Genomic DNA, 24,971 nt, shown 5'->3' on the forward strand with positions numbered 1-24,971 from the left:
CTGGCCAGATGAACCAACATTGTATCACAACAAACACCGTCACGTTTAACACCAATGGCAGCAGGACTGGTAGCTTAACTGTGGGATGAAAACTTTTACCTAGCTAGATATTATTTAGTACTTACCTGAACTAGAATTATAGTCATCAACATTTCCTGTAATTTTTGAAACCAGCAAATTGGGCTCCCATTTTCTGTATAAAAGTCATGTTATATTTGGCATATTTACAGGGGTTATTCAGTATTTAGCAGGAAAAAAGTTCTTGCGATCCAAATGGATTTATGCAAAATGTTATTTACTTGGTCTAGCCATGAACATTTTAGAAAATGATTGTCTGACGATTCCCGTCGATATTCTGTCACTGCACGTGCTATTCACGTTTTATGCGCACAGCTTGCTTTATGCACATTTTAGGTGCCGTGTTCCTGGTTGACGTCATTTTCCTATCAATGAACTGCAAAACAATTGTACGGCTTCCCATCACTCAAAAACACTTTTGGTGGTATAATGATTGTCATCAACGTGATGTCATGCCTTTTAGAAAATGGACATCTTCTAGTGATTGGTATGCTTAAAGTTGGAATGGCACAAAACATTGTGGTATTCATTAGTGTTCATCAGAAGACCATACAGTGTCTGTGGAAATGTTATCAATGGTTATGAGTACGACAGATCTATATTTATTGAACCTATGTGTGACATTGTTTGAAAAATGCCTATATAAGGCCAGTACACCTACAAAATCATTTGGAAACGACAAGTCTGACATCCTGAAGCAACCCTGCCTGAATTAAGAACAATTAGAAGAAGAACTGTACGCAACCAGTCACGTGATAAAAAAGAACAACCACGACTGTTCAGCAATAAACGTATTGCTGAACAGTTGTGATTGTTCTTTATGTCCTATTACATCATCGACGACGCACCAAGCAAATCACGACTGGTTACCGTATGTTTATCAGATAAATAATATACGTATATTACATATCGCAAACAAAACGTTTTGATTTATTTAAAAAGAATACTGGAAAAAGGAAACGAAGACCGAAAGAAACATGGAGGACAGTAGAGAAGGAAATTCGAGAGGGCAGTCTGAGCTGGGGGCTGCTGGAGAAGCTGGCAAAAGACAGGTAGCAGTGGCGATCTCTGGTTACAGCCGAATGGGCTTCTTAGCATGAAGGGGAAGTTATACAACTTACTGGTCATTTGTAGGATTTGATTCCACTCATGACAATAACATAATTATGTGGCTAACACTGCTAAGTTTCAATCAACATATACTCGCGGAAAAAAGTTCCTGTGCACCAAATAATTGCATATAGTGTAAAATTTACTTGAAATCTGGTCATGAAAAGTTCAGTAAATAAACGTGTAACCACTTCCTTCCATATCCCAGCAGTGCCCAGTCAATTGCACGAGCTATTCATGCTTTGTGATCATAAGTTGCATTACTAGCATTCTTGGTCACGTGCTCCTCTTTGACGTCATTTTTCTTATCATTGGTCACTAAAACTATTGTATGGATTCTCATCACTGAGAAAAATACTTTTGTTGGCATCTGATCGTCGTCAGTGTGATGTCACGCCTCCAAGAAATGTAAAGGTACACATGTGGAATCATTTGGAAATGACATGTTTAACATCCCAATACATCCCTGTGTTAAGGCCAATCAGTGGAAGAACTTTACGCAAACCGATTAGGTGATCACAAAGTACGACCATGACATGACGTCAATACGTTGTTCTGTTATATCGTCACTGACGGCGCACCAAGCATTGTGTAGACCGTATTTCATGTTCAGAAGACAGGAGGGGATCACTGTACTTTTGAAAGATAAATAGTACATCTATGTAAAACACAATATTTTAAAATTTTATAAATATACATCTCACTGAAATTTTAATGATGCACAGAACTTTTTACTGTGAGTATATATACCTCGAATATAAATAGTACCACACCTCACTAAGTAAATAAAAAACAAGGCCCATGAAACTAAATGGTCACCGTGTAAATTATTCACCCCAGCTACCAGACTCGTGGAATGCACATACCCATTTTCCATGGGGGTGGGGGATCAGAATGACCATATTAATGATTTAGTTTTTCCATGGGTCAAGGAAGCTTCCCCTTCAAATTTAATTCGAAATGGTGTAGTAGTCTTTAGGAAATTACAGTTTGAATGCATTTTTCTAAACTTCACCCCTCAGGCACAATGGAACCCAACATTAATGAAATTCACAACTTTTATAAATCATCTGTATTGTTAATCACTGAATTAATTAGCACAGCAATGTTGGTTAATGGCTTGTGATAGTCAAGCCAAATAATGGCAAAACTGACAACCAAAGTGATTGTCCAGCACAATCCAGTGAGTAGCCAGCAGTGAGTCAACATGCCAGTGGGTTAACGATGAAGCTACTGGCTCACATGCAGTATGCTATCTAGGTAATATCTATTTAACACATTAATATTAATATTTATTTTCTGTCTGTATAAACCATCAGTTTTTTTAACCAATCTTTATTATATAACACGATCCACACAACATGAATATTCATATCCTGGTTTCTCTCAAGAGTCACATGATAGTGTATATATCAGTTTTTTCAACCACTCTTTATTATGTAACACGATCCACACAACATGAATATTCATATCCTGGTTTCTCTCAACAGTCACATGATGGTGTATATATCAGTTTTTTGTCACTGCTGTTCTAACATGGCCATGCCCGAAACAGATGTCTGTACAGACGGAATTGGTGCAGGATTCTGAAAATTAAAATCATTAGATTTACACTGAATTTAAATTATTAATGAATGCACAATTACCCAAAGTACATTACATTCACCGCCCACCAGGCTTATTAGTCCCCCACCGGTCCAACTGGAGGGGATTACAGGTTTCATCTCCGTCCTTACACAATGTAATCTGTCTATCTGTCCAACAGTTTTTTGGATGTTTTTTTTACAATGCTTCAAGACATTGAGTTAATAATTTGTGTATTACTTAGTGATTTCCCTAGAAATTAGGCAAGTCATGGTAGACCAAACACTTTTGGGGCATTTTCACCATTTTCGGGGCACTTGTTTTTCATTCAAAATACACAAAAATTAATTGAAATAAACATTAATGTAATTTATGTGCTTGCTTTGATAAATGAATGGCAAAAGATATAAAAGGCATATTTTATTAATCAATAATATCTTTTGGGGTATTTTATAAAGGCAATGTTAGAATTAATTACTGAAAAAGGCTTGTTTAATCTCAGGGCAGCATGGTGCTGATTAAGGCAAGATGGTGCTAGACTATTGAGGCATGGTGCTGCACAAGCTAGGGAAAACACTATATTACTTAATCATATACCATTACTGATCAAGTTTGACTTATGGCCCTTGAACTTGGGAGGTACGGAAATTTTGATTGCCTTAATTTTTTTACCCAATGTTTTGTATGTTTTTACAATGTGCCATTACCAATCAAGTTTTACAATGTACCATTACCGATAAAGTTTTACAATGTGCCATTACCGATCAAGTTTTACAATGTGCCATTACCGATCAAGTTTTACAATGTGCCATTACTGATCAAGTTTTACAATGTGCCATTACCGATCAAGTTTTACAATGTGCCATTACCGATCAAGTTTTACAACGTGCCATTACCGATCAAGTTTTACAATGTACCATTACCGATCAAGTTTGACTTTCATGATGATATACACATTTTTGAAACAGTTTGACTTATAGCCCTTGAAACCAGCCTCGATGGCGTCGTGGTTAGGCCATTGGTCTACAGGCTGGTAGGTACTGGGTTCGGATCCCAATCGAGGCATGGTATTTTTAATCCAGATACCGACTCCAAATCCTGAGTGAGTGCTCCGCAAGGCTCAATGGGTAAGTGTAAACCACTTGCACCAACCAGTGATTCATAACTGGTTCAACAAAGGCCATGGTTTATGCTATCCTGCCTGTGGGAAGCGCAAATAAAAGATTCCTTGCTGTTAATCGGAAAGAGTAGCTCATGTAGTGGCGACAGCGGGCTTCCTCTCAAAATCTGTGTGGTCCTTAACCATATGTCTGACGCCATATAACCGTAAATAAAATGTGTTGAGTGCATCGTTAAATAAAACATTTCTTTCTTTTTTTATAGCCCTTGAACTGAAATGTATTTTCCGGACTATTTCCCCCAAATAAGTCACCATTTTAATAATATATTGAGTTATAGCACTTGAACTTGGGAGATAAAAAAATTTGTTAGGCCCACAGAACATTTTCTTCAGTATCATGTCGCAATTCATTATGCAAATAGAAAAATTTAAAAAAATTAAATATTACCATATAAATTATCGACATGAAACAAACTGCATTAATCCACCACCTTGCACCCTCCCTTCCCCCCCCCCCCGTCATAAATAACATAATTAAATTATCGACATGAAACAAACTGCATCAATCCACCACCTTGCACCCTCCCTTTCCCCCCCCCCCCCGTCATAAATAACATAATTAAATTATCGACATGAAACAAACTGCATCAATCCACCACCTTGCACCCTCCCGTTTCCCCCCCGTCATAAATAACATAATTAAATTATCGACATGAAACAAACTGCATCAATCCACCACCTTGCACCCCCCCCCCCCCCCCCCCCCCGTCATAAATAACATAATTAAATTATCGACATGAAACAAACTGCATCAACCCACCACATTGCACCCTCCCTTTCCCCCCCGTCATAAATAACATAATTAAATTATCGACATGAAACAAACTGCATCAATCCACCACCTTGCACCCTCCCTTCCCCCCCCGTCATAAATAACATAATTACATTGCCATTACGTTCATTACAATTTAACATCATCCCATTAGTCCAGCCATACCAACACGACTTTGTTCATTTCTTGATGGGTGTAAAAATAACATTGTCAGGGTACATTGTACATGATGACGTCACTGACTCACTTTATATCGGTACCGTGTCATATTGAGCCTTATTATTTAGAATAACAAAAATAATTCAAAATGAAACATGAACTTTTCACATTATTAGCAAGTATGTTTCAAATTTAATTATATGTATTGTCTCTTTCTTTTTTTTACATTCATCTGGGTATGAATAAACAAAAATAATCCACAAACTTATGCGAGAACAGTTTTATATCGGTACTTTATTTTATTGAGCGTTATTGTTTATATATATAAAAAATAAAAAATAAAAAATGAACTTCTAGTGTTTATTTGTAGGTATATTTCAAATTTAATTATAAGTATTGTCTGTTATTTCTTTAACGTTCATCGGGGTATGAACCCCCACAAAAATCATTCACAAACTTATATGTGAATGGTTTCACAGATTCACAGTTTGCAGATGATTTTTTTGTTTGGTCATACCTCAATGAATGTAAAAGAAATAACAGACAATTGTTAAATGAGGTTTACCAGTTTAGCAGCTCTTTTCTGTAATATCTCATAGGACCAATAATGCATCTGGAAGTGAAATAGTGAAATGTTAGAATCATATTTTTAAATCTTTCATGATAATAAATGTCTAATAAGGCTATACACACATACACACACAGAGTTAAATCCCGCTGGCTCGAACCATGTCGATGCTTGAGAGAGTGTTCGACCTATTAGGTAGTTCGACCATTAATTTATTACTAAACAATTTGAATATTTCCAACAACAAAAAACGCCAGAACTGTCCACTTTCCAGAAATGTAGTTGTGTTCAAAGTAACACTTTATGCTGAGGCCCGTTTGTGCACTAATTGTTTGATTGGTATCAACGGTTCATCTAACAGCTGCGGTAACACTAGCTGTACTTGATTGATCATTACCGATAGCCGCTTAACAAATAACATGACAAGTGTAGTAACGAAAGGATTACATGGCTATTGTTGCGATTCCCCGATTCATCTATAGTTGGTTATGCCTAAATAATTAATCCGAAGGTTGAAATAACCAACTGCAAGCACAGCAATTGTTTGTCCTGTTCAGTGGTTTCCCATTTGATGTTTGATGGATAACCAGTTCGAGGGAAATATAGCTATTAACACAGATGGGACCGATAATTTAGTTAAGAGTGAAAATATAACTGTATTCTTATTGGTCAAAAACCAATCACATGACCTTCCGTAAATAGTGAGATTGCCCTGGGAGATTTAACCAATGAAAATAAAGATAGACAAAATTCTATCCAATTACTGAGCAGGTAAACGTAATGCAACGTCAACTGCTAATTCTAATGTAAATAATCACAAACTTGTGACAAAACGCTTTATTCATACTGAGTTTAATTCCGAAAATACCACAAAGACAAGGTCAGTAATCGTCAAATTGTGTAAGGAATGCTAGGGAGATACTTTTAAATACAATAACTACTTCTTCTTTTTTATAATTTGTCACCACCTTGTAACTTCATTTTTTCAGTTTTTAAAAAAGAATTACAGTAACTAATATACAAAAATGTTGCGTAAGTAAACTTATTTGGTGTCACTGACAGTTGCATCCTTACATAAACAAAGTAACAACCAAAAGTAAATAAATTTAAATTAAATACAAATAGATTGATTGATTGATAAAAGCAATTCATGTGTTAAACGACGGAAATAAACATGCATTATAATCAGTATATTAAAAATGTGGAAATAAAATAATCCAGTACATGTTTTATCTTCACCCGTGTTGATCTAGTATTTTGACAGCAATAAATATTGTCAAATTGAATGTGAGCTAGCAATTCACCTTCACATTTTATTTTGTTTTCGGATTCAGGTTTTTATACCAATAAAAGATTATGAAAAAATGCATGCATTTAGCACTTTGGTGTATGTACTGTAAGCTTACGGTATTAAATTGTAATCAATAGACGTCTTCATAAGGTTCAAAATTACAGATAACAGTACTTCATTTTTTTTATTGGAAAATAAATGCCTGCGAATTGATTAGTTTTTATTAAATCGCAAAAAATGTATAAAGTGTATTACAGTATCAAAATTACTGAACAAAACCTCTCTAAAATACATTTGCCTTAAAACCAGGCCTTTTACTTGGGTCTCATGGGTGGATGGAGTTTAACTACTGCAACTCGCTACTCACCTTCACTGATGTCGGCAAGGCGACACCCTGCACCCTCGACAACGAACCAAAGTCTGAACTCTCAATACTGTGAACCTAGGAGACAAAGGAATGTTTGTTTAATGACATCCCAGCACATTTTAAACTATGGCTATTTGGTGTCTAACATTCAGTACCTTAATTGCAAGATTTGTCTGCTGTCATTGTATAGGCTAATAACCGGCCTCGGTGGTGTCATAGCAGGCCATCGGTCTACAGGCTGGTAGGTACTGGGTTTGGATCGCAGTCGAGGCATGGGATTTTTAATCCAGATACCGACTCCAAACCCTGAGTGAGTGCTCCGCAAGGCTCAATGGGTAGGTGTAAACCACTTGCACCGACCAGAGATCCATAACTGGTTCAACAAAGGCCATGGTTTGTGCTGTCCTGCCTGTGGGAAGTGCAAATAAAAGATCCCTTGCTGCCAATCGGAAGAGTAGTCCATGTAGTGGCGACAGCAGGTTTCCTCTCAAAATATGTGTGGTCCTTAACCGTATGTCTGATGCCATATAACCGTAAATAAAATGTGTTGAGTGCGTCGTTAAATAAAAAGACTTCTTTCTTTGTATAGGCTAATCTTACCGAACAGCTATAAAGTATCTCCAAGAAAGCATTTTATTCTATAGCTTACACATAATATCCCTACCATAAACCCATGTGATATTTACCATTATCCTATAACTTACTCATAATATTCATGTCATAAACCCATGTGATATTTACCATTATCCTATAACTTACTCATAATATTCATGTCATAAACCCATGTGATATTTACCATTATCCTATAACTTACCCATAATATTCATGTCATAAACCCATGTGATATTTACCATTATCCTATAACTTACTCATAATATCCATGTCATAAACCCATGTGATATTTACCATTATCCTATAACTTACTCATAATATCCATGTCATAAACCCATGTGATATTTACCATTATCCTATAACTTACTCATAATATCCATGTCATAAACCCATGTGATATTTACCATTATCCTATAACTTACTCATAATATCCATGTCATAAACCCATGTGATATTTACCATTATCCATGTCATAAACCCATGTGATATTTACCATTATCCTATAACTTACTCATAATATTCATGTCATAAACCCATGTGATATTTACCATTATCCTATAACTTACTCATAATATCCATGTCATAAACCCATGTGATATTTACCATTATCCTATAACTTACTCATAATATTCATGTCATAAACCCATGTGATATTTACCATTATCTATGTCATAAACCCATGTGATATTTACCATTATCCATGTCATAAAGCCATGTGATATTTACTATTATCCTATAACTTACTCACAATATCCATGACATAAACCCATGTGATATTTACCATTATCCATGACATAAACCCATGTGATATTTACCATTATCCATGTCATAAACCCATGTGATATTTACCATTATCCATGTCATAAAGCCATGTGATATTTACCATTATCCATGTCGTAAAGCCATGTGATATTTACCATTATCCATGTCGTAAAGCCGTGTGATATTTACCATTATCCATGTCGTAAAGCCATGTGATATTTACCATGATCCATGTTAAGCCGTGTGATATTTAACATTATACATGTCATAAAGCCGTGTGATATTTACCATTATACATGTCGTAAAGCCATGTGATATTTACCATTATCCATGTCGTAAAGCCATGTGATATTTACCATTATCCATGTCGTAAAGCCGTGTGATATTTAACATTATACATGTCATAAAGCCATGTGATATTTACCATTATACATGTCGTAAAGCCATGTGATATTTACCATTATCCATGTCATAAAGCGTAAAGCCGTGTGATATTTACCATTATCCATGTCATTAAAGCGTAAATGTGTGATATTTACCATTATCCATGTCGTAAAGCCGTGTGATATTTACCATTATCCATGTCGTAAAGCCGTGTGATATTTACCATTATCCATGTCGTAAAGCCGTGTGATATTTACCGTGTGATATTTACCATTATCCATGTCGTAAAGCCGTGTGATATTTACCATTATCCATGTCGTAAAGCCGTGTGATATTTACCATTATCCATGTCGTAAAGCCGTGTGATATTTACCATTATCCATGTCGTAAAGCCGTGTGATATTTACCATTATCCATGTCGTAAAGCCATGTGATATTTACCATTATCCATGTCGTAAAGCCGTGTGATATTTACCATTATCCATGTCGTAAAGCCGTGTGATATTTACCATTATCCATGTCGTAAAGCCGTGTGATATTTACCATTATCCATGTCGTAAAGCCGTGTGATATTTACCATTATCCATGTCGTAAAGCCGTGTGATATTTACCATTATATAACCAATTGTTAACATAATATGGATAATTAATGTACAAGTGTCCACAGCTGTTAGTTTTCAGGATGTTTGTGTCTGTATAAGATTTTTTGACATCTAATAGCCGATGATTAACAAATCAATGTGCTCTAGTGGTGTCGTTAAACAAAACAAACTATAGCTGTATATGATGTGAATCCTTACATCTTATGAAAGCTTTAGTCGCACAGTTACAAACTTTGACAAGCAATACACACTTACACTATATACTATACTATAATATTTCAACACTAGTCCAGAGTAACTAAACCATTGGCATAGACAGGATTTAATTTGGGGGGGGGGGGGGGGGGACCACCTAAATGGGGGAGGAGCCCTCACTGATTATGAGCAACGTTAAGAGAGAGGCAAACAGAAAGGGAGAGGATGTGGTGGTAAAAAATATAAGAGGTGTGATTGGTGTGGCATGGGCCCATTGACACACCCCCCCCCCCCCCCCCCCCCCCCCACAGCTAAGCCAGTGAAATGAATACATTTTCTGAACAAAAGACATTTTAAGTCTTGGAACAAATAGCTAAAAAAACAAGTGATGGTAACTACTTAACTTTGGGCCCTAAAAATGATACACTCTAATTCCCCCTTCCCCCCAGAAAATAAGATAAAATCTGTAATCTGTCCATACCGCCAAAACCCCACCCCCAGAAAATAAGATAAAATCTGTGATCTGTCCGTACCGCTGAAACAGAAAATCTCCCAATGTGATTGGTGCTGCTTATCAAGGGGCCACAACTCATGTCGATGTGTGTACCCATCCTGTATAGAGTTATTCTGCTTCCTGATTCCGACTCGGCTGCTATTAACGGAACTTGTTGAGATTTGAACCTGTTGTCTTCAAACATCTGGCTGGCTAGAGAGGCATCTACGTCAAGTCGCTCAAACTTGAAATCATCATGGTAAAGTTTTACACCTTGTCCACCTAAAATATTTAATTCTACCTGGAAAAGAGAACAAAGTATGAACAGCTATTTTTTAGTTTTATAAATACTTTGATAATAAACACACTAGAAAAATGGGCTAACTAATGTCTACCCAGTGTTTATTGTCATAAGTATTGAAATAGGAATCTTTCTGGTTTCTGTATCTACTGATTTATTTCCTGCTAGAAACCATGTCTGCAGGATCAGGTTTTCCAGTAGTAGCCTGAGAGTTAGACGGACATTTGTAAGATTATCAGTGGCGGATCCAGAAAATCCATTTAGGGGGCCCCCAGTGACACGAGGTGAAATGCCAAGGGAACTTTGGGGGAGGTTTGGAGGGGGATCGTAAAAAAAAAAATGAAAATTAATATATAATAAAATTATAACTATTGCAAAATTTAGGGGGGCCCGGGCCCGTTCCCCCCTAGATCCGCCTCTGATTATGATTGACAACACCCTCTTTCAATAATGTTCCTATTAAATACTTATGTGCCGACGGGTTTCTTCCTGTAGTGTGTGTATTGGTGGTAAAATATTTGTTATCGATGACCTCAAAAATTATCAATGTAAAGGTATTTAATTGTATTAGAGCGGGAATCTTTGGTAGGTGTGGTAGGTAGCCATTCCGTGTTTTTGCTATAGAGTTATCTCTGATGGCAGAGTGATCATAACCATTCATGTCTGTCTAACTCGCGGACAGCAGAGTACACAGGCTATTGTAGTAGGAAATATACTTGTGGAATACAAAAACCAGAAAAATATTATTTGTGTGGTGATCTATTTATGACTGACTTTCATACGATAGTGCACTGTGATAACAGGATTAGCCAAAAATATTTATAGGCCTATATAAATTATATTGGGTTCTTTCTGTTTTTTAAAATCAATACAAAAATATACTTTTTAAAAATATAAACCATAAAAAATTTATAAATGATATTGCTATTACTCTCCCTCGTCAGCCCTGAGACTAGTTCAAGGCAAAGTTATTTTTAGCTCCCCTTAGCATGTGAATTAAAAAATACAAAAATAATTGAATATCATTGCTCAATACTGTAATACTAGTATCTTAAATGGTTGCCCATAATTTCAGTTAATCACTCCGATCAATTTTGTTCAATGGCAAGGTTTGTTATAAAAATGTATCGACAAAAGCCCCATAAAAGCCCAACGATGATGGTCTGTACTACATACAGCAGATGGCTTCCAGTGAGGTATTTTCAAATCTGCATCACACACGAAGCTGCCACTCAGAACTGAAACAAAAAAGGTTTGTTTTGTTTATCAACATCACCAGAGCACATTGATTTATTAATCTTCAGCCACATTTAATAATTTTGACATATAGTCATAGAGAGGAAACCCATTACTTATTTCCAGTAGTAGCAAGGGATCTTTTATATGCACCATCCCACAGACAGGATAGCACAGCCTTTGATTAACCAGTTGTGGTGCACTGGCCGGAACGAGAAATAACACAATGGGCTGATCAACGGGGATCGATACCAAACTGACTGAGGATCAAGCCAGCGCTTTACCACTGGCCTACAACCAGCCCCCAGAAGTGAAACAAATACACGACAGATGGCACACGCGATGAGACTACATACATACATGACAGATGGCACACGCGATGAGACTACACACATACACGACAGATGGCACACGCGATGAGACTACACACATACACGACAGATGGCACATGCGATGAGACTACACACATACACGACAGATGGCACACGCGATGAGACTACACACATACACGACAGATGGCACACGCGATGAGACTACACACATACACGACAGATGGCACACGCGATGAGACTACACACATGGGAGATGTCAAACTCAGTCCAACTACAAATGCCTGATCGTCCCTGAACACACACACATATGCAGAAAACAAATTTTCATATCTCTTAAGTTCAACAACCATTACTGTAAAAATAAATTGGTAAATCGCCATGAAAGTCAAACTTGATTTGTAAAAGAATGTGATAAAGCTATACACAAAATTTCAATTCAATGTTTTGAGGCATTGAAGAAAAAAAAATTCCAAAAAACTTAAGTTCAAGTGTCATAACCAATCATTGGCTTCTGAAAAACGGTGGTGTGTGAAAAATTGTACACCTCAAAACGCTTAGGCGAGTGAAAACCAAGCATTAACAAGATAAAGCCATACACAAAATGCCAACTCAGTACCTCAAGGCATTGTGAGAAAACATCTGGAAAGCTATATGTAGGTAAGACAGACGGACGGACGGACAGACAGACAGACTGACAGACAGGATGGAGATGAAACCTATAGTACCCTCTGGTTGGACTGGTAGGGGACTAATAAAGATGTATCACAACTATGGGCTATATTGATCAAGTTTAACACAAACCTTTCCTTATTAGTGAATACTTACTGTCAGGCTTGGGAAAACTGCATAGTTCAACATAAAACTTGTCTTTGAACGCTGTCTCTAATATATGCCCTAGGATGAACGAACATGACCGCCAAAATGCCTGAAACATAATCGTGACATATACATGTATTTAAAAATGTATAGAGACTATTTCTTGTTTGTTTTTTTCGAATATGATTTTTATGTTAAATCCCGATGTGTGAAATCCGAATACATATGATACCTGTGAGACATTTTCCATCTCACAACATAAGTATGGTACCTGTGAGATATTTTCCATCTCACAACAGATAAGTATGGTACCTGTTAGACATACTCTATTTTTTAATAATACTAACATAAATTATTATTTAGCTGTAATTTATAAGTGATTCTGACATTATTGATGATAAACCTACCTTTATCAATTTTCTGCAGATGTGGAATCAATATCTCAAATAAAAATTGAAGGGAAAAAATATCTAACAAAAACAATAGCAACTTAGCGGTTCCCAGTCTATTGCTACGCCGCTATTGCTCCAGTGTAGCATTAGACTGGCTATGAGTTGGGGGAGATATTGTTATGGCATAGCATTAGACTGGATATGAGCTCAAAAATACTGTTACTTAACTTCACCAGTAAATGATGACTTCCATTGTTTAGCAAAAAATAAAAACGCAGGATTAAAAAAATCAACAACAATTCTGGTATCCCCGGGATACCATTAATCTCGAACACTGACATCAAGTGCACGTTAAGACTATGCAGTACTATAATAGAGATTGTTTTTACACACGTTTGGTTACATCTTGTACAACTTCTTGCTGTCAAATCATGTATAAAATTGCTGTTGGAAAACATATAATGCTAAAAAACATATGACAGTGCAACAAAAATAAAATGTATTCAACAGCAGTAATTTTCATGAACGTAAATACAAAACTTAATAACTGGAACATTCAAACCTTTTTACATGTTTAACCTGATTAAGCAGGCACCTGTCATAAATCAACTGATAAAATACAAACAGAACTGTATTAAGCAGCCATCGGTTTTACAAGAAAATTAGTTGACGGTATTAGAAAAACAAAATGATATCTGACTAACTGCTATGGACACAAGACAATAAAAGTTTAACCAACCGTGTTCACTAGTCTGGGGTCTTCATCTAGAAAATGCAGAAAGCGTAGTTCACAATCTTCCTCCAGGGGGCGGTGCATGTCCCACGGCTGTCCATTAACTAGAGCAAGGGCAGATCTGGTCATCAACAGTTCCTGAATATCTGTAACCAAACCAAGAAATACTGTAATTAATATTCTTCCTTAACCAAGACCAGTCACAACATTATCCTTCAATGGGCGGGACGCAGCCTAGTGGTAATGCGCGCGCTTGATGCGCAGTCAGGCTAGAGTCAATCCCTATCAGCCACCGGTGGACCAATTGGGCCATTTCTCGTTCCAGCAGATGCACCATCACTGGTCTATTAAAGGCTGTGGTATGTGGGATGGTGCACATAAAATATTTCTTGCTACTAATTATGGGAAAATGTAGTATCATGCTATAAAATAGTGTGTGGTGCATGTATTGTGAGCTTGGGTGCGAGTCGTTTTGGTGGATAAAAGCTGTGTGGTTCAATGTACTAGTCACTTAGAACGTATTTGGAAAGAGAGTTAGAGAGTTGTATACAACCTCAATTGGTGGATGGAAATACTGTGAAGTATTATTCACAAACAGACGACAGTGGTGTTCCCTAGTCGATGGCCTATGTTCCCAGCGAGCAAATAGGCATAAGTAAGTAATTGTTCTTTAGTTGGTTGGTGACAAATGTAAGTAGATTTTATCCTGTAACTAACGTTTCTATTGACAGAATATGATGACGGATGAAGCAAAGTAAAGTTTGTTTTATTTAACGACGCCACTAGAGCACATTGATTATTTATCTTATCATCGGCTATGGGACGTCAAACATATGGTCATTCTGACACTGGTTTTTTTAGAGGAAACCCGCTGTCACCATATAGGCTACTCTTTTACGACAGGCAGCAAAGGATCTTTTATTTGCACTTCCCACAGTCAAGATAGCACAAACCATGGCCTTTGTTGAATCAGTTATGGATCACTGGTCGGTGCAAGTGGTTTACACCCACCCATTGAGCCTTGCGGAGCACTCACTCAGGGTTTGGAGTCGGTATCTGGATTAAAAATCCCATGCCTTGACTGGGATCCGAACCCAGTACCTACCAGCCTGTAGACCAATGGCCTAACCATGATGGCACTGAGGCTGTTACAGATGAAGCAAAGTCATATCCTGCTACTGGATATGACTTTTGACATCACTCATGTGACGTCACACGCATAGCTACATTACAAATTCACTCATTTGACTTCTAGGTCATCATACAATGTGGCTGAAATAATAGAAATATTTCCCCCCCTTAATTTTTATGGTCTGCAGGATAAAGATAATAAGTAGTTACTGACGTCAGATATCTGCTTTATCCTGTTCAGGCCAAATGAGAAATTCCACTCGGCAGAGTCTTGCAAAATTTCCCATTCTTATCATCACAGGATAAAGCAGATATTTGACTCCATTAACTAGATATTCTCTATATAATGCTGTGAAGTATTGTTCTTTAGTCACTCTGGGTTGGTGACAAACATAAGTAGATTATAATGCTGTGAAGTATTGTTCTTTAGTCACTCTGGGTTGGTGACAAACGTAAGTACATTATAATGCTGTGAAGTATTGTTCTTTAGTCACTCTGGGTTGGTGACAAACGTAAGTACATTATAATGCTGTGAAGTATTGTTCTTTAGTCACTCTGGGTTGGTGACAAACGTAAGTACATTATAATGCTGTGAAGTATTGTTCTTTAGTCACTCTGGGTTGGTGACAAACGTAAGTACATTATAATGCTGTGAAGTATTGTTCTTTAGTCACTCTGGGTTGGTGACAAACGTAAGTACATTATAATGCTGTGAAGTATTGTTCTTTAGTCACTCTGGGTTGGTGACAAACGTAAGTACATTATAATGCTGTGAAGTATTGTTCTTTAGTCACTCTGGGTTGGTGACAAACGTAAGTACATTATAATGCTGTGAAGTATTGTTCTTTAGTCACTCTGGGTTGGTGACAAACGTAAGTACATTATAATGCTGTGAAGTATTGTTCTTTAGCCACTCTGGGTTGGTGACAAACGTAAGTACATTATAATGCTGTGAAGTATTGTTCTTTAGTCACTCTGGGTTGGTGACAAACATAAGTACATTATAATGCTGTGAAGTATTGTTCTTTAGTCACTCTGGGTTGGTGACAAACATAAGTACATTATAATGCTGTGAAGTATTGTTCTTTAGTCACTCTGGGTTGGTGACAAACATAAGTAGATTATAATGCTGCGAAGTATTGTTCTTTAGTCACTCTGGGTTGGTGACAAACATAAGTAGATTATAATGCTGCGAAGTATTGTTCTTTAGTCACTCTGGGTTGGTGACAAACATAAGTAGATTATAATGCTGTGAAGTATTGTTCTTTAGTCACTCTGGGTTGGTGACAAACATAAGTAGATTATAATGCTGTGAAGTATTGTTCTTTAGTCACTCTGGGTTGGTGACAAACATAAGTAGATTATAATGCTGTGAAGTATTGTTCTTTAGTCACTCTGGGTTGGTGACAAACACAAGTAGATTATAATGCTGTGAAGTATTGTTCTTTAGTCACTCTGGGTTGGTGACAAACACAAGTAGATTATAATGCTGTGAAGTATTGTTTAGCTACTCTGGGTTGGTGACAAACATAAGTAGATTATAATGCTGTGAAGTATTGTTCTTTAGTCACTCTGGGTTGGTGACAAACATAAGTAGATTATAATGCTGTGAAGTATTGTTCTTTAGTCACTCTGGGTTGGTGACAAACGTAAGTAGATTATAATGCTGTGAAGTATTGTTCTTTAGTCACTCTGGGTTGGTGACAAACATAAGTAGATTATAATGCTGTGAAGTATTGTTTAGCTACTCTGGGTTGGTGACAAACGTAAGTAGATTATAATGCTGTGAAGTATTGTTCTTTAGTGACAAACATAAGTAGATTATAATGCTGTGAAGTATTGTTTAGCTACTCTGGGTTGGTGACAAACATAGGTAGATTATAATGCTGTGAAGTATTGTTTAGCTACTCTAGGTTGGTGACAAACATAAGTAGATTATAATGCTGTGAAGTATTGTTCTTTAGTCACTCTGGGTTGGTGACAAACACAAGTAGATTATAATGCTGTGAAGTATTGTTCTTTAGTCACTCTGGGTTGGTGACAAACATAAGTAGATTATAATGCTGTGAAGTATTGTTTAGCTACTCTGGGTTGGTGACAAACGTAAGTAGATTATAATGCTGTGAAGTATTGTTCTTTAGTCACTCTGGGTTGGTGACAAACATAGGTAGATTATAATGCTGTGAAGTATTGTTTAGCTACTCTGGGTTGGTGACAAACATAAGTACATTATAATGCTGTGAAGTATTGTTCTTTAGTCACTCTGGGTTGGTGACAAACATAGGTAGATTATAATGCTGTGAAGTATTGTTTAGCTACTCTGGGTTGGTGACAAACATAAGTAGATTATAATGCTGTGAAGTATTGTTCTTTAGTCACTCTGGGTTGGTGACAAACGTAAGTAGATTATAATGCTGTGAAGTATTGTTCTTTAGTCACTCTGGGTTGGTGACAAACACAAGTAGATTATAATGCTGTGAAGTATTGTTCTTTAGTCACTCTGGGTTGGTGACAAACATAAGTACATTATAATGCTGTGAAGTATTGTTCTTTAGCTACTCTAGGTTGGTGACAAACATAAGTAGATTATAATGCTGTGAAGTATTGTTCTTTAGTTACTCTGGGTTGGTGACAAACATAAGTAGATTATAATGCTGTGAAGTATTGTTCTTTAGCTACTCTGGGTTGGTGACAAACGTAAGTAGATTATAATGCTGTGAAGTATTGTTCTTTAGGCATTCTGGGTTGGTGACAAACATAAGTAGATTATAATGCTGTGAAGTATTGTTCTTTAGCTACTCTAGGTTGGTGACAAACATAAGTAGATTATATTTTATTTTATTAGATTAGTGATGTAGTTTGTACCGTGTACTTATAACATTTGATATATGAAAGTGGTGTATTGTGTATAAAAGAGTGAAAAACATGAATGCAACATGTCAAATGTTGACTGGGGATAAGTTGCGACATTATTGTGATAATGTGTCCATATTAAGCATTTGATTCTTTATCTTACGAAACCATAACCTAGGAATATATTTGATTAGTCTAAAATATAACACATACATGTAATCGATGTGTAAGTTAACACATACATGTAATCGATGTGTAAGTTAACACATACATGTAATCGATGTGTAAGTTAACACATTCATGTAATCGATGTGTAAGTTAACACATACATGTAATCAATGTGTAAGTTAACACATACATGTAATCGATGTGTAAGTTAACACATACATGTAATCGATGTTTAAGTTAACACATACATGTAATCGATGTGTAAGTTAACACATACATGTAATCGATGTGTAAGTTAAATTCTTGTTGTAATGATACTAAACATTTACGTTCACCATTTAGAAGAAATAAGTATCTTACCAGGCAAACACCTTTATTATGCCAATTTAGAAATAGTTTTATGTCTTTCGGAGGAACGAAATGAAGCAGCAGTGTGTCAATAAAATGTATTTTATATTCAAACATGTTAGTTTTAATCATTGCATAATTAATGACATCTTTCCAAAATAAATTTGAAATATTTTTCGCTAATCTAAGTAAGTGACGTTTTTCAAATTAAATATAACACTGTTTCCAAAGTTGTCTGGTAGAATGTTTGTGAGTTTTTGCCATAAGCCATTACTGTCTTGGACACTTACGCATGGCACAGTTGAACGGTGTTGAGAGACCTTTATTCATGATGAGGGTGCACTCCTCGGGCGGCCCCACATGCCGCACCTCAATCTTCTCTGTCCGCGTCACCAGCGCCAACTGTCGTTGTTTCTCCGCTTCAAAGAGGGTGGTCCGTTTTCTTCTCACTTCAGAATTTGTCAGTTGGCGACCATGAGTGTAACACCCTGAAAAAGGGAGTAAATTAACAGTTGGTATGGAAAATTGACTATATTTCTCTCAAGTAGCTCAGTGTAGTCTGATGTATCTGCTGTTAAACGAGTTGACATCAAATTCACTTCTGTGTATAAAACGGGGAGTAAATTAACGGTTGGTATGGAAAATTGACTATATTTCTCTCAAGTAGCTCACTGTAGTCTGATGTATCTGCTGTTAAACGAGTTGACATCAAATTCACTTCTGTGTATAAAACGGGGAGTAAATTAACAGTTGGTATGGAAAATTGACTATATTTCTCTCAAGTAGCTCACTGTAGTCTGATGTATCTGCTGTTAAAGCGCCAACTGTCGTTGTTTCTCCGCTCCAGCTCGAGTTGACATCAAATTCACTTCTGTGTATAAAACGGGGAGTAAATTAACGGTTGGTATGGAAAATTGACTATATTTCTCTCAAGTAGCTCACTGTAGTCTGATGTATCTGCTGTTAAACGAGTTGACATCAAATTCACTTCTGTGTATAAAACGGGGAGTAAATTAACAGTTGGTATGGAAAATTGACTATTTCTCTCAACTAGCTCAGTGTAGTCTGATGTATCTGCTGTTAAACGAGTTGACATCAACTTCACTTCTGTGTATAAAACAGGGAGTAAATTAACAGTTGGTATGGAAAATTGACTATATTTCTCTCAAGTAGCTCACTGTAGTCTGATGTATCTGCTGTTAAACGAGTTGACATCAACTTCACTTCTGTGTATAAAACAGGGAGTAAATTAACAGTTGGTATGGAAAATTGACTATATTTCTCTCAAGTAGCTCAGTGTAGTCTGATGTATCTGCTGTTAAACGAGTTGACATCAAATTCACTTCTGTGTATAAAACGGGGAGTAAATTAACAGTTGGTATGGAAAATTGACTATATTTCTCTCAACTAGCTCAGTGTAGTCTGATGTATCTGCTGTTAAACGAGTTGACATCAAATTCACTTCTGTGTATAAAACGGGGAGTAAATTAACAGTTGGTATGGAAAATTGACTATATTTCTCTCAACTAGCTCAGTGTAGTCTGATGTATCTGCTGTTAAACGAGTTGACATCAAATTCACTTCTGTGTATAAAACGGGGAGTGTTTGTGACCAAATTGGACACATCGCTGTACAACTCTCAACATCACTTCTGTGTATAAAACAGGGAGTGTTTGTGACCAAATTGGACACATCGCTGTACACCTCTCAACATCACTTCTGTGTATAAAACAGGGAGTGTTTGTGACCAAATTGGACACATCGCTGTACACCTCTCAACATCACTTCTGTGTATAAAACGGGGAGTGTTTGTGACCAAATTGGACACATCGCTGTACACCTCTCAACATCACTTCTGTGTATAAAACGGGGAGTGTTTGTGACCAAATTGGACACATCGCTGTACACCTCTCAACATCACTTCTGTGTATAAAACGGGGAGTGTTTGTGACCAAATTGGACACATCGCTGTACAACTCTCAACTTCACTTCTGTGTATAAAACAGGGAGTGTTTGTGACCAAATTGGACACATCGCTGTACAACTCTCAACTTCACTTCTGTGTATAAAACAGGGAGTGTTTGTGACCAAATTGGACACATCGCTGTACACCTCTCAACATCACTTCTGTGTATAAAACAGGGAGTGTTTGTGACCAAATTGGACACATCGCTGTACAACTCTCAACTTCACTTCTGTGTATAAAACAGGGAGTGTTTGTGACCAAATTGGACACATCGCTGTACACCTCTCAACATCACTTCTGTGTATAAAACAGGGAGTGTTTGTGACCAAATTGGACACATCGCTGTACAACTCTCAACTTCACTTTCAATCTGCTGACCAGTCAGATTGACAACCATTTTCAAATTGGCTGACCAGTCAGATGCACTTCCTGATAGGAAGTAAAGCAGCCAATTTGAAAGAACAGATTAACAGCGATGTTAAGTCGTTTATAGCACTTCTGTTTCAAAGAGGACCAACAGTCAAGAATTTGGAACGTCTTACTGAAAACTGATTAAAACTCAATTGATAAAAAAGTGAGTTTGCTTGTTAAATATCGCCTGTGCTTCCCCCGGGATTTTTGTTCAGACAGTTGGCAAAACAGTTTGACGTAAACTGAGCCCACGAAGGATGCAAAAATGCTACAGTGTACGTACCCTACCCTGTAAAATATTTAGAAAATTCAGTTGCTTTTAGATTGATCCTGGAGTACATATGGGTGTCATGTACACTTAGAAAACGATATATTTTAAGATGTATAATTTCAATAATAATGTTTATTAATATTTGCATAATGTCAGGGGGTGGGATTTAGCTTAGTCAGTTGAGTGCTTGCTTGAGGTGCTTACATCACAGGATCGAACCACCTTGGTGGATCCATTCAACTGCTTGGGTTTTTTCTCGTTCCAACCAGTGCACCACAACTGGTCAAAGGCTGTGGTATGTGCTTTCCTGTCTGTTAACAGCATTAAAAACACATGAATATTTTGTCACTTATAAAAACTTTTAAATGAGTATATATTTACTTACTTATTAATGGGAAGTCCTTCCCTCAAAAATAAAGGAGAAAACAAATCCTAAGCTTTATTAGCATAAAGTTTACATGCATTACAGTTTAACTTTAAGCTGTTACTAGCACTAGAGCAGGCATATTATTGTCATGGATGGGTCAAAGATTACTGGTGGCCAACTATTTGTTAGTGAAATGTTGCATGCGACAGCAAACCGAAAGATGTGACTTGTAGATGTGTTTTTTTTGTTAACCACTTGCCGTCAGGATTGCACAAATAATTTTTAGTGGCCCGAATTTAAAAACCACTGGTCTCTGGCATCGGGCCACTATATTCTAGAACCTCTAAATAAACTAAAACTAAAAATCACACTATAAACCTTCAACTTTCAAGTAACCGTGAACCAGCCTATTAACAGGAAATGATTTCTGCACATGCAGATTGCAATGTATGATCAATTTGATGAAATAATGTTTACCATATTGTCAAACTCAGCCAACAAATGTTGATATTATATCCATGCCATTTTCTGTTATGAAGAGATTAAATGCATGTAGTAGTCTAATGTTGACATTCTGGCTATTGTTTTTCAAGAGTGATGCCACCTAAACTCTTATTAAGATTCATTACTTAAAGACTCCTAACCAATGAATCTGCAAAGCAGACAAGACATTGACGATGACAGTGGTGTAAAACTGTTGTTTATTGAGGTTTGTTTAATACCACACACCATTTAATATAGTGTTCAGTGCAAAATGGCAGTCATGTAAGTATTACCCTATGCATAAGAATATGGGTGATCGTGTGACACTACGTCAAAATATAGGTCAGCAGCCTTAGTAAACTGCTATCAGAGTTTCCAGAAGCTTAGCTGGATGTGGGTGCTGTCGGGGTTTTTTCTGTAGTGTGTGTATTAATCAAGGAACTTGAAAATAATCGATGTAACAGTATTTGATGTCAAACATAGGATTGTTGTGGTACATGTATTAGAGCAAGAATCTTTGACTACCGTTTGGTGGGCAGCAATTGCACAAAAATTACATAACATAGTTCCTGACTGTAACGAGAGTGTCATAACTGCCTGTCTAGCTCTCTTACAGTCAGATTAATCAGGCTAGGCAAACAACTGCATGTATTTTGCCCTATGTGATCTCAGTGAAGCCGGTATCTGTGCCATCATTACAGTCTTGTATATATGGAATCTGTGTCATTGTAATAGTTTTTTCACGATTTCTGCCAGTCAGTTCGCCTCCACATGCATAAACAGTTCGCCCCCACAAAGTTACCAGTTCGCCCCCATAAAGATACCACTGTGTTGATGTGAATGTGTGGTCTGTACCCATCTGTGTGTGCCGAGCTTCCTCTAGTGCAACCATACTCTTATTTTAGGCGATTTCACGCACTCACATGTGTTAGATGCACGGTTTGGCAGTCGTCAAACTTTGATGCAAGTATGAGTTACATTTTCAGATCACGCAGAATTTTACTTTCGTAAGAATCCGGAATAAACAGATTTATTATGAATGTCATCAATGCTTAATTCTCAGTCAGGTGTGCCATGTCGCAGGTTCTTCATACCTGAATGGTAAACAGCCTTTTTCAGGTGTATTCAAAGAGCACCTGTCGTATTGAAATCCATGGTCAGTCCCACGATACGGCAGTGGTACATATCCTGGTAATGTATATCTACTAATAGACAGTAATATGCAGCTGGCTTCGGTTCTTTCTGCAGACAAATACAATAAACTACAATGTCAGTGATCACCAAAAACATTCTGTGATGTTAACCAACAGAAGGATGACTACAGCCTGCTATTTATACCACCGATAGGCGATGACAACTTGTGATAACAATGCTTAGGAATGACGAACGACTGGACCAGCAAATCACGCTACCAGGAAATGCAGACAACACTTCCATCCAGCGAATCCTATTGCTACTATATAGGACTCTCGTGAACAACATGGCCAGAATTCTACCAAAGCATATATATATTTAATAACCCATTTTATTGATTATATTTATATTATCGGTGCCCAGACTGACACATACTCATGATACTGTGACACAGTAACACACGTGACTTTAACATGCCTCTAAAGATACAATACAATAATTGTTTAAAAGTATCTATAACAAATAATTGGGAGTTGGGAGCGAACTGACTAAAAGTTTGAGGCGAAATGACAAATAGTTGGGAGCGAACAGACAAACAGTTGGGGACGAATTGACTTGGGGCGAACAGGTCAAACTGGGGACAAAACGTCATGGATTCCTGTGTCCACTTTATGAGTGCCGTGAACATAGCCACGGCAATACTGAATAGACATCTATTTACAAAGCTTGGGTAACACCTTCAAATCATATTACTTACGATGACAAAGCCTTGAAGTTAAACCATAGTTTACATATCGTCTGGCTAAATTTGTACACACATTGGCAGCCATCTTGATAACGGGAACAGGAAGTATTTCTTCGATTACTTCCCTTACTACCAGAAAGCCCGGGTCGTAATAATTACCGACAACAACTGACAAATACCGTCAACAACCGATAAATACCGACAACAACCGACAAATACTGACCACAGCCTCGTTTTGTACACTAAAAGTAAACTAATTGCATTAACAATATAAACATATTGCAAAACAATAACACTATCATTTCTAATTTTAAGTAAATGTGCATGAAAAAGCATTGTTATATTTCTACTTAATGTAAAACAGAAAAGAAATAAGAAAATTAACAGTTATTTTTAGGTTGTGTTGAGTGCGTCGTTAAATAAAACATTTCCTTCCTTCCTTCCTGTTTTTCTTTAAATTATTTAATGACTTGATAGAATAAACACCATGGGATCATATGTCAGTGCTAGTAGCGCACATTTAAAAAAAAAGAGTAATAAATGACCTTATCGAAACCCACTCATTTTGTCAGTTCCGTAACATGATTGTAAATTAATCACAAATTAATAACAAGACATACATCATCCAAACGTTTTATCCCTAACTAAATTTGAAAGGTTTTCTACAAGTTGAGCTTCTTGTTTGTTTTTCTAATGGATTTAAATAAACAATGAATTTAAAGTGACACCTGTTTTAACAACGTGCAAAATTAATACTTTTAAAAGAAAATATTGAGGTAGTTTCGATGCAGTAGAAAATTTTCACCGTTGATTAAAGTATTTCATTTGAAACGATATGTTGCATCAATACTTTATGGAATAAAATAAAATTTGGAGCACACACGTATGATTTTATTCCCTGTTACGGTAATGACTGAATTACGCGTTACGGTACTGACCTCGGTTACGGTACTGACATACATCATTACAGAAATGTTGTTTTTCTTAAGGAAAAAAAGAAGAAATTTGAAAAATGAAATTGCAACACTATGCAAATTAATTCCTAAACCAGACAACAGCAAAGTAAGTAAACGAAACCTTTTTTATTAGGCAGTTCCATTAATTTAAAATGTGGGTTTTTTAAAACA

The 24,971-nt window shown here is 36.7% G+C and overlaps 1 protein-coding gene across 1 annotated transcript; it reads right to left on the reverse strand.

Annotated features, from left to right (window-relative positions):
- Positions 1 to 1,860: 1,860 nt before the first annotated feature.
- Positions 1,861 to 23,991, reverse strand: LOC121386700 (39S ribosomal protein L39, mitochondrial-like). Its single transcript, XM_041517695.1, has 9 exons — positions 23,857 to 23,991; positions 18,758 to 18,955; positions 13,974 to 14,113; positions 12,852 to 12,951; positions 11,635 to 11,696; positions 10,198 to 10,458; positions 7,110 to 7,184; positions 5,449 to 5,496; positions 1,861 to 2,774 (listed from the first exon to the last, which is right to left on the reverse strand). Exons 1-9 carry the CDS (start codon positions 23,927 to 23,929, stop codon positions 2,709 to 2,711), a joined length of 1,023 nt encoding a protein of 340 aa, XP_041373629.1. The 5' UTR covers positions 23,930 to 23,991; the 3' UTR covers positions 1,861 to 2,708.
- Between the last annotated feature and the right edge of the window lie 980 nt (positions 23,992 to 24,971).

This window comes from Gigantopelta aegis, chromosome 12, assembly GCF_016097555.1.
Source record: "Gigantopelta aegis isolate Gae_Host chromosome 12, Gae_host_genome, whole genome shotgun sequence".
Classification (NCBI taxonomy): Eukaryota; Metazoa; Mollusca; class Gastropoda; order Neomphalida; family Peltospiridae; genus Gigantopelta; species Gigantopelta aegis.